The following is a 12,230-nucleotide window of genomic DNA, read 5'->3' on the forward strand; positions in this document are numbered from 1 at the left end:
GTCTGTAATTGCGTGTAGTAATACGTCTGTGTTTGCACATAGTAATACGTCTAAATTTACATATAGTAATACGTCTGTATTTGCGTATAGTAATACGTCTGTAATTGCGTGTAGTAATACGTCTGTAATTGCGTGTAGTAATACATCTGTGTTTGCACATAGTAATACGTCTGTATTTGCGTGTAGTAATACGTCTGTGATTGCGTGTAGTAATACATCTGTGTTTGTACACAGTAATACGTCTGTATTTGCGTGTAGTAATACGTCTGTAATTGCGTGTAGTAATACATCTGTGTTTGCACGTAGTAATACGTCTGTGTTTGCGTGTAGTAATACGTCTGTAATTGCGTGTAGTAATACATCTGTGTTTGCACACAGTAAAACGTCAGTATTTGCGTGTAGTAATACGTCTGTATTTGCATATAGTAATACGTCTGTGTTTGCACATAGTAATACGTCTTTAATTGCGTGTAGTAATACGTCTGTGTTTGCACATAGTAATACGTCTAAATTTACATATAGTAATACGTCTGTATTTGCGTATAGTAATATATCTATATTTGCATATAATAATTATCTGTATTTGCATATAGTAATACACCTGTATTTACATATAGTAATACGGCTGTATTTGCGAATAGTACTACGCCTGTATTTTCATATAGTAATACGTCTGTGTTTGCGTATAGTAATACGTCTGTATTTGCGTATAGTAATATGTCTGTATTTGCATATAGTAATACGCCTGTTTTTGTGTATAGTAATATGCCTGTATTTACCTTTAGTAATATGCCTGTATTTTCGTATAGTAATATGCCTGTATTTGCATATAGTAATATGCCTGTATTTACATACAGTAATATGCCTGTATGTGCGTATAGTAATACGTCTGTATTTGCATATAGTAATACATCTGTATATGTATATAGTAATACGTCTGTATCTGCATACAGTAATACATCCGTATTTGAGTATAGTAATGCATCTGTATTTGCGTATAGTAGTACGCTTGTATTTGCGTATAGTAATACGTCTGTATTTGCATATAATATGTCTGTATTTGCGTATAGTAATACATCCGCATGTGCGTATAGTAATAGTCTGTATTTACGTATAGTAATACGTCTGTATTTGCATATAGTAATAAGTCTGTATTTGCATATAGTAATACGTCTATATTTGCGTAAAGTAATACGTCTGTATTTGCGTATAGTAATACGTCTGTATTTGCGTATAGTAATACGTATGTAATTGCGTAAAGTAATACGTCTGTAATTGCGTGTAGTAATACGTCTGTATTTGCGTATAGTAATACGTCTGCAATTGCGTACTGTAATACGTCTGTATTTGCGTATAGTAATACGTCTGTATTTGCATATAGTAATACGTCTGTATTTGCGTATAGTAAAACGCCTGTATTTGCGTATAGTGGTACGCCTGTATTTGCGTATAGTAATACGCCTGTATTTGCGTATAGTAATACATCTCTATTTGCGATAGTATTACGCCTGTATTTGCGTATAGTAATTCGCCTGTATTTGCGTGTAGTAATACGTCTGTAATCGCGTGTAGTAATACATGTGTGTTTGCACATAGTAATACGTCTGTAATTTCGTGTAGTAATACATCTGTGTTTGCACATAGTAATACGTCTGTATTTGCGTATAGTAATACGTCTGTAATTGTGTGTAGTAATGCGTCTGTGTTTGCACATTGTAATACGTCTGTAATTGTGTATAGTAATACGTCTGTATTTGCGTATAGTAATACGTCTGTAATTGCGTATAGTAATACGTCTGTAATTGCGTATAGTAATACGTCTGTATTTGCGTATAGTAATACGCCTGTATTTGCGTATAGTAATACGCCTGTATTTGCATATAGTAATAGGTCTGTGTTTGCACATAGTCATACGTCTGTATTTGCGAATAGTAATACGTCTGTATTTGCGTATAGTAATACGTCTGTAATTACGTGTAGTAATACGTCTGTGTTTGCACATAGTAATACGTCTAAATTTACATATAGTAATATGTCTGTATTTGCGTATAGTAATACGTCTGTAATTGCGTGTAGTAATACGTCTGTAATTGCGTGTAGTAATACATCTGTGTTTGCACATAGTAATATGTCTGTATTTGCGTGTAGTAATACGTCTGTGATTGCGTGTAGTAATACATCTGTGTTTGTACATAGTAATACGTCTGTATTTGCGTGTAGTAATACGTCTGTAATTGCGTGTAGTAATACGTCTGTAATTGCGTGTAGTAATACATCTGTGTTTGCACATAGTAATACGTCTGTAATTGCATGTAGTAATACATCTGTGTTTGCACGTAGTAATACGTCTGTGTTTGCGTGTAGTAATACGTCTGTAATTGCGTGTAGTAATACATCTGTGTTTGCACACAGTAAAACGTCAGTATTTGCGTGTAGTAATACGTCTGTATTTGCATATAGTAATACGTCTGTGTTTGCACATAGTAATACGTCTTTAATTGCGTGTAGTAATACGTCTGTGTTTGCACATAGTAATACGTCTAAATTTACATATAGTAATACGTATGTATTTGCGTATAGTAATACGTCTGTAATTGCGTATAGTAATACGTCTGTAATTGCGTGTAGTAGTACGTCTGTAATTGCGTGTAGTAATACGCCTGTATTTGTGTATTGTAATACGATGCTGCAACACAATATGCAGCAACATAGTATGTAAATGGTATTAAAACATTGACTACACACCGACGTACCAATGAATGAGAATAAAAAACAATACAGTAACAGTATCTATGTTGTAATAAAACACTGAGTATAGCATATCAGGCGATGACAATGAATATGACGTGTATTTATACTCACCCTGTGCTGTAACGGTGGATGTCACCATAGCAACAATAATCAAGACCAACATTATTGATTCTATATAGACAAAAAATATTAATAGCTGTAATTATATCTTTTGTGACAGACATAGACATGTTGAAGATTTAAAGGTATACTCAAAATAAGTCACATGACGTGGTCGCATAATTGAACAATGTAAAAGGCAAATATAATATGTTTTTTTATAATTGTATGAGATAAGTGATTCTAAATTGTTGATATGTTCTTTTGTAATAATCATTTAATAAGACGTCCTTTATACATTTACTGCATACATTCGCTTGTGGACAATACCTAAGAAGGCTTCTCTCAGTCAATATACTTTGGACAAAAGACCTAGTAAAAAAGAGACTATTTAGAAAAAAATTACAGTCTTTCATTGTAATTGTAGACACAATACGCTGAACGAAAAACTGCCCACTATTGAAAGTAAGCACCTCCCTGTTCTTTTTTCCATAACCATCATTATTATCCTGGATTGTACAGTTTATTCATTGGAAAACGCCCGCTTCTACTGATAAACAGTTTCTTTGTTGAAACCTGTTCTTCTTCACTCCTTGGCCACAGAGCTTTATTTCGAGATTGTGTTAACCATGGCATCAGAAACGCACCCTTTATACCATTCTCCTTCGCAGAGACTATGGGTCTTTTATTACTAAGCTAGGTAGTCGCCAGGGAACGCCCCCCCCCCCCAACAGTTGGGCTCTCTGTGGCTCCCTAGGCCAGGTTATAAGCTGGAAGAGGGAGAGTACCTATATACATGTTTTAAAACTTTTATAGACAGACTAACAACGCCTATTGTACGTTTGAATTGGGCATTACGCCCGTAGAATGCGTGCCTTAGAAGACCTTGCTGGTAGTGTATTGGCTTGCTTTTACCTGCTTTGTATGTCGTCCCAGTGCCAAACGCACAGGCGCATACTTTTCGATCTAACCGTAATGCAATCGGCTTTTCGATCGTCGTTATATCTGTTCAAATCGTCCAATTTTTGTGTGAGTTGCAGTATTTTTCATATTTCCCCCCGTTTTCCTCTACAATATTAAAGCATTGACGTCCATGATTAAAGCAATAACCCAATTTCCCCCCGTTTTCCTCTACAATATTAAAGCATTGACGTCCATGATTAAAGCAATAACCCAACTACCCTCCGCCGCGCCGAAGGCGAGTGTATTGATAGATACTAGTATTGTAAAATTCACGACATATATGTATGAACTTAGGAGCACGTATTCTAAACCATCTTTTATATGCAGACGACATAGTCTTGATGTGTCCATCTGTTGAAGCTCTACAAATGCTTGTGTCAATTTGTGAGAAATATGGAGTAGAACATGATAAATCTCACACTATAAAAACAAAATGTATGGTCTTCCTTCCCAGTGCATGGAAACATAATGGTATTCCCAACGTCTATTTGTATGGTAAATCTTTAGAATATGTTTCAGTTATCAAATATCTTGGTTACGTTGTGTCATCGTCAGGCAGTGATTGTCAAGATATGCAAAGACAGCTAAGGTCAATATATGCAATGGCGAATATGATTTTGCGTAATTTTGGTCTCGGTTCAGAGAATGTGGAATGTACACTTTTTAGAGCGTTTTTAAACAATATTAATTGTCTTAATATTTGGTGTAATTATAGTGTTCGGCAGCTAAAACAAAATGAAAGTTGCCTATAATAATGCCATACGATTAGTTTTTAAACTAAGACGTGCCTCAAGTGCTAGTTCTAATTGTGTCAGTAGAAATATTTTATTTTTTTCATCTCTACAGAGACAATTTTGTACAAATTTAATATGCGACTTTTTCAAAGTGAGAATGGTGTAATTTTCGATTGCATTAACTGCGATTCTTTTTATAAATCAATCTTTTTGGTACCATTACAGGCGTATTTTGAATGTTTATATGTTTGTTATCGTTTTATTTTAGTATGTTTCCTATTTTATTTTTACATTATGGGCTGTGTACCTGAAATAAAAAAATAATAATAGTATATACACGAGCCGTGAATTGTGCAATATCGAGTGGTATACACGACTTCGGCGGGAGGTTATTGTTATTATACTTATATCGCTGCTACGGGCACCGGTAGTTATCCTCGCAGTGTAATGACTCGTGACCGACACATTGTCCGTGTTCAAGATCTGTTTGTAACGTATGCGTCACACATAGTATTTGTGTATATTGGGCGACGGGCAACTGGGTATGCCCGTGTCACACAGCCGTATCAATAAGTTTTTTTTAAGTTTTTAATTTTTTTTTTTTTTTTTTTTTTTTAATTTTGTTGGCGTTTTTTTTTCACGTTGCATAACGCCATTATTGCCTACCAAGAAGACACATTATAGCAAACGTTGTACTGTGCGATAACTACATTGTGTATGTTTTTCAAATAAACCACAATTATTTATGACGATGCGCTGTTTCGTGCAAGTACGGAACTAAATAAGAAGCTCTGTGATGCAAGTAAAAAACTGCTTTCAAAACATTGCGTGGGTCCAGTTCTCGTTGAAAGTCTATGATTCAATAAACCCTTCCAAATCGGATAGGAATGCATGATGTTACGGAATTAAAGCGGGGGAGTCGTCACCTGCGCATGCGTCAGATGGCCATAGTGTGTCATTGTTTACAAACAAGCGTCTACCCATGAGCCTTTGCGTTTTTAGTGTGTGTTGTTATCGTCGCTTGGGACTCAATTCCCGCGCGTGCGCAGGTGACGACCCTCCCGCTTTAACACCTTCAGTTTAAATGATAACATATATGTACCAAGTAAACAACTGGGCGGACCATGCAAATTACATTCCTCATAATGCACTGGTGCAATCCCTGTGATTGCGGAGCCGCGCTTTACACAATGCTCTGTCGCCAACCAACAGTTCGTTGTTTGTATTTTACTCTATATAGTACAAGAAGTCGAGCGTTTAACTTGGTCCCAAAGTGAAGGCATTATTGCTACATTGTCACATTCCGACTTTTGTTCTGCAATTCTTCATGGAAACACATTCCAACAAAGCACAACAATGCGGACCCTGTGCGGAACTGAAATGTATTGCCCGAAAATCAGAAACCCAACGTACACAGAACTAGATAATTTATTTATTTACTCATAGACCCGGATTGTCTTTTATTTACCAGGGCCGCAAATGAGCTGGGCCGGACCGTCCTGACACCGAACCATAGAGGGTCACCCATCAATAGCACGTTGGTCTCGGCCAACCTCTTCATATCTTCCATGCATATTGCTATTTTATGTCCCTCGATTTTAAGTCTTTGAACGTGTTGTCGGCAGTGTTGAACTCGCGGTCTTACAAAATATTAAAGCGCGGTAGTCGTCGCCCTGCGCATGTGCGACATTTGTGTTGATAAACACTGATTTTTCCACAATCCAATGCGCTATTCAAATGGAAATCACAAGTATGAGGTTTGACCTGAGCCCGACTTGCACTGATTACCGCCGGTGACTCCTTGATAGCTTCGAATAACATGAAAATTACCTAATTAAAGCTTGGAAACGTCTCAGTTCTTACTCGTTGATCTGCGCAACAGTCAAAGTCGCCATCTTTTTTTATATGAGACCCATATATCTCGCTCATGCGCAGCGCGACGACTACCGCACTTTAAGGTTGCGATTATATCATGGAGGTGAGTTGATGCGTCGGTTGATCGCCGCTCGCACTGCACTGAGACTCGATCTCCCGTACATCTCTCCTAGTCTGCTTAGTATGACGATTACAATTTTTCAATTGAATGGTTCACTGTTTTCGACTATGCTATATCAATGTTACGTTCTTTCTTCGTCATAAGCAAGTATAATTCGTTATGACTGCATCCACTACTTTGAACTCCAAACAAAACGTGTAACGGGTCAAACTTATGCACCAATGTTACCACCTTAGTTTTATTGATAATATTTTGCAAGAGAAAGCCCTGCTGAGAATAGAAAACTAAAACGACAATGTTAACGTTAAATTAGATGAGCACACGCTCTGAGCGTAAACGGAAACGTTGGCTAACGAGGGTCGTTAAATAAACACACATTGTTTACGACGGGTAGCTTATCACCCATTATGTGAGAATCGTCAACAGCAAAGTATACAGATAAGGTGTTATCATTTAAATCATTCCAAAGATAAAAATTATGCAAATATCCACGAAACGGCAGTTGTGGCTATTTGTGTTAGCCTTTAAAATACTATAGTACTAGTTTGAGCAGCGTCTTTCCGAAATTTCGATTTTTGAAAAGTTAGGATGACGGTTTAAGTAAACGTTTTAACATTTTTTGAAAAATTAAGAAAAAAAAATCCCCGCTTGCTACCTTAATTTCGATTAAATTTTAATATAAATTATGAAAATATTGCTGGTCCTTACTTGGTAGGTATGTCGTCACTTGATTTGTGTAAAGTTAAATAAAGTGCCCATAACGTTGATACCATACACGCATACACACAAACCCTCGCACGCAGCTCAATCACTTGCACATTCTTCCCCGCATTGATAGGATCGGCTGATTACAGATACATCTCACCTGGGATGACCATACAATAAGGGTTTACCCCTGTCCTGTGCGAATATACCACAAACGTTGGAAGCCTAATCCGCTGAGCGCGATTTATTGTCTAACTGGTTAATCCGTTTAGGCAATACTTTTGAATGATTTTCATATATAATATGCATAATTCCAATTCCAAACCAAGCCAAACATTTGTTTCAAACGATTAACATTATATAATTACGTGAACAACGGCCAATAATCACCATCACCAAGTATATACTGTACTTTTAGAAATGTTCTACTCACTTGAATATATATAGTTCTCGAAAGAATGCCGATGTTGTGGGTTGTGCCTGACTGCGTTGTATTCAGATGTCGTCGTGTGTCTGCCCTGGTCTGCAATGTCTGTACGTCGAAACGGATTGCTATTATACGTTGTTTCAAATAACGACGTTGTCTCGAACATTATTCCTCAACCATTCAAAAGCACGGGAAAATGAATATTCATACGTTGTCAAGGACTCTGTTTATTGTTGTTAAATATCACGCATCTAATATTTATTCATCCAATAAGTGAAGTCGATGACGTAATCGACACACTGTTCAACGTCAGAAGACTGCGGGACGGGAATAAAAGTAGTTGGACACAAATTAAACCATGACAACTCACTGATACGTTAATATGCATAATGCAAATGACGTCACATCACGTGGCTCTGTGAATACCTAATCATTATTTTATTTATCTCAGTAATATTATGAACCCGTTTAATATGTCGATAATTACTTAGAATGAATTTATGACACAACACTTGAAGTTGTACATTAAAATAGAACAAATTTATTTTTGGCAAATCGGGGGGTCCACTGTTAGCAACTTTGGGATACGAGCCAGAAACAGTAGCAAGCAAACCGGTATACATGGAAAGCACCACAGTGGACCCCCTAAGCAGAAGTAGAAAACTTACAGCAAATAACAAGATTAAAAACTACAAGTCTTAAAACACAGTTACAAAATATTGCAAAGGTTACTGCAGTGAGAACTGTTAGTGGTTAGTAGATGAGGTGGTAGTAGGACAGTGGGAACCGAACCTACCAGAGGTGAGTTAGGGGTAGAGGCAGTGAGAGCTGCAACTACATGAATGGTTATTGGTAGAGCGATGAGAACCGCAACTACGTAATGACAAGGTTAGGTAGGTTGAGGCAGTGGGAACTGCAACTACAGAAATAACGACAGCGTGGCTGTACCTGGCAGGTGGTAGAGATGGTGAGGACCACAACTACACATGAATGGTTACTGAAATGTTAGTAATAAAAACACTTGAACAAAATTGTAAACTTTACACTTTGTAAACGCACCTTATGGTGATTATCTTGGGGAATAAATGAGCACAAGTAATTGCGAAGTCCCCAAATGATGCGATATAAAATATCGCAGAAAATCCCCAAGATTAAAGGAAATTTTTAATTAATATTAAAAAAAAAAATAGAATATAAAGTACAATTACTAGTACAAATTCAAGGCCTACTGCACTACAAATTAAGTGCATCCCTACATCAACTTTCCACATCCTGTTAATTTAGTCTACGAGTTGTTAGCCAAGGCAGTAAGTGCAGAGCCCAAAGTTACATCTGTAGTATGGATGTATCGCACATAACTATCTGATGACCACCGGCCGAGTGCCTTTATTAAGTGGTCCTGAATTCCGGCTTGTGCTGCAGACGATGCAGCTCCAATCCGAAAAGAATGTCCAGAAAATTTAGACGAGTCCAAACCCAGGCGGTTCAGAAGCTGATGTAAGTAACCGAGTTACACAGATCGAGTCAAAGGCAGGTTGTTAAGGGGTGCTCTGATTTGGAGGCAGGATTCTTTTTCAATCTAATGGCCAAATATTTTCGAATGGCAGCCACTGGGCACATACGATCGTTAGAAAAGTAATTTATAACCGAACCTCGCCGATACTGGTCCGTCTTTGAGGATTTGAGCATAATAAAAGCACGATCATCACCCCCAAAACTGACATCCTCAATGCAAAGATGAACGTTGCTATCAAAACTTTCCTTACAAATAGTAAATTCCCCGCAACGCAAACAACCAAAAAATGCCACTAAAATTACTGTTTGCACCAGAAGGTCAGTATAAGGGGAGAAAACCGTTTCATTTAGTGCTGAAAACATTTTGGCAACAAGTTCCGTTGTAAATGGGAGGCGAAGCTTAGTACGTTGTCCTGACTTTCTTTTGATAGAACGTAGAAGCAAATTTAATCGCACAAGAGATGATGCATTTGGTGATTGCCAAGGATTTGGTAAGCCTGCCTCGAGATAGGCAAATCTGACACCAGCTAAATAAAGTCTGGTAGTAGAATCGCTTAACATTAAGTGCCTGGAGCAAAAAGTGACAAAAAACATAAGTAGATCTTCCGAAATTTCAGGCAAACATGACTGAGAACATGGAACATTGTGCATGCATACAAATCTGACAAACTGGTGTAAGCCTGTACTGTAGGCTTGTCTAGTCTTAGGTGTAATTGATAAAGTCCAGATACATTTCATTTCTTGTTCTAGATGTGGAGAACTGCATCGAATGGTGGACACTGTGACATCTCTCTTGCGTTTTGTGCTAGCATACAAAACTTTTGAAATTGAAATCGTGAGAGTGCATCAGCAATTTCATTCTGTTTACCCGGGAGAAACGTAGCTGTCACAATGAAGTTATAGTCCATAGCACAAAGAGTCAGGCGACACAAAAGTGCATTGATGGTGTAACAGTGCGATGAAGCCCTCCCTTTCTTGATAATACGCACAGTGGCTTGATTGTCGCAGTTAAACTGTATTCTGTGCTGTGACCACCGTATTCCCCATAACATGGCGGCAATAACAATTGGATACAGTTCAAGTAGAGCCATAGATAATTCATCACTGCGATCCAAATTTAGTTCTCTTGGCCAAGCATCACTGAACCAGTATCCCTGAAAATAACCACCGAACCCTTTAGTGGAGGAAGCATCGGTGAAAATTTTCAAGTCTGATGCCCAGGTAATTTTACTGTTGAGGAACATGTGCATCCCATTCCAACCTTGTAAAAAATGTTTCCACATTGCTAATTCAAGTTGACAATCCTTGTTTAGTGAGATGTGGTGGTGCAGTTTAGATACCGACGCTGCTAAATTTAGGAGGTGGGATATAAATGATCGCCCTTTACTTTAGCTGCAAAGTTAAGGTGACCCAAAAGCGACAACATTTCCCGTTTTGTGATCGTTTTCCTCGAAGTGAACTCAGATATTCTGCTGATAAATCGGAGTTTCTTATTTTCCGGTAGAAAGGCCATCAAGTCTTTGGAATTTAGGATAATTCCCAAATATTCCAATTCTTGTGAGGGTCCCTGCGTTTTATGTGCTGCCAAAGGAATGTTCAGTGATTTGAAGATCAGAGTCATAATAGCCATTGTACGTGTGGCGTTCTCATCTGTATGGTCAATAGTTAGGAAGTCATCCAAAAGATGTAGAATAAACAGCACATTAAACTTTGTGCGATCCAGCATACAGCTTGGGAAATACTATCAAATATTTTTGGACTTGAATGTGACCCAAAAACTGCACAGGAAAGTTTAACCAGTAGTAAGAGTAAGTCGGTCGACGCCAATACACAATACACGTGTTATTCTTCATTGAATAACAATACAACAAATATTCACTACAATTATATAAAGAATCAATTCAAAGTATGAATATATTGAATCAATTCAAAGGTGATTCGCCAGTGACCTACTTTAAGGGTTGCGCAGTTCACTGACTCGTCAATTACTCAGCCTTGCACTGCCGATTTAACTGACAAACACTATGAAGTCACCCGTGAAAATTGTGCATGAGAGTATTGATAAACGTGAACTGTCTGTCTGTCTGTCTGTCTGTCTGTCTGTCTGTCTGTCTGTCTGTCTGTCTGTCTGTCTGTCTGTCTGTCTGTCTGTCTGTCTGTCTGCCTGTCTGTCTGTCTGTTATACTATCGCACACGACAATGAAAATAGGTCGACTGACAGGGGAGATAACAACGAGATTCTCAGTTCACTCTAGTCTAAAAATAAATAGTGTACGTGATATAGTGTAACAATGCATTGTAAATAAAGCTGTGCGTAACAATAGTGTGTTGTGACAATTATTTTTACTACTATTGTCTATTATCTTTTAATGTCTTTTATGACTTTGTTGACATAATAAATATATTTAATGTCTCTGGTGCCCTAGGTAACACAATCTCGGTCTGAAACTGGGTGGTTACCAGTAGACACGGACGTTTTCCAATCATATGAACTGAACAAATCTGGAGAATAATGTTGGTTATGACAAAAAAGCATGGTTAGAAGAATAAGAGTGATGTCTACTTTCAATAGTGGAAGTCTTTGTTCTAAGCAGTCTTTACTTACTAGTTTCTTTGTTCTAAGCAGTCCTTACTTACTAGTTTCTTTGTTCTAAGCAGTCCTTACTTACTAGTTTCTTTGTTCTAAGCAGTCCTTACTTACTAGTTTCTTTGTTCTAAGCATTCCTTACTTACTAGTTTCTTTGTTCTAAGCAGTCCTTACTTACTAGTTTCTTTGTTCTAAGCAGTCTTTACTTACTAGTTTCTTTGTTCTAAGCAGTCTTTACTTACTAGTTTCTTTGTTCTAAGCAGTCCTTACTTACTAGTTTCTTTGTTCTAAGCATTCCTTACTTACTAGTTTCTTTGTTCTAAGCAGTCCTTACTTACTAGTTTCTTTGTTCTAAGCAGTCCTTACTTACTAGTTTCTTTGTTCTAAGCAGTCCTTACTTACTAGTTTCTTTGTTCTAAGCATTCCTTACTTACTAGTTTCTTTGTTCTAAGC

The 12,230-nt window shown here is 37.5% G+C and overlaps 1 protein-coding gene across 1 annotated transcript; it reads right to left on the minus strand.

The window, feature by feature from the left end:
• Positions 1 to 9,936: 9,936 nt before the first annotated feature.
• LOC146731626 (uncharacterized) lies at positions 9,937 to 10,473 on the minus strand. Its single transcript, XM_085492965.1, has one exon. It carries the CDS (start codon positions 10,471 to 10,473, stop codon positions 9,937 to 9,939), a length of 537 nt encoding a protein of 178 aa, XP_085349091.1.
• Between the last annotated feature and the right edge of the window lie 1,757 nt (positions 10,474 to 12,230).

This window comes from Saccoglossus kowalevskii, chromosome 18 (assembly GCF_978046115.1).
Source record: "Saccoglossus kowalevskii chromosome 18, keSacKowa6.1, whole genome shotgun sequence".
In the NCBI taxonomy this organism is placed as follows: domain Eukaryota; kingdom Metazoa; phylum Hemichordata; class Enteropneusta; family Harrimaniidae; genus Saccoglossus; species Saccoglossus kowalevskii.

What these genes read in the sequence shown, in the direction of transcription:
- LOC146731626 (XM_085492965.1), bottom strand. Translation starts at nt 10,473, where the DNA reads ATGTGGAAACATTTTTTACAAGGTTGGAATGGGATGCACATGTTCCTC.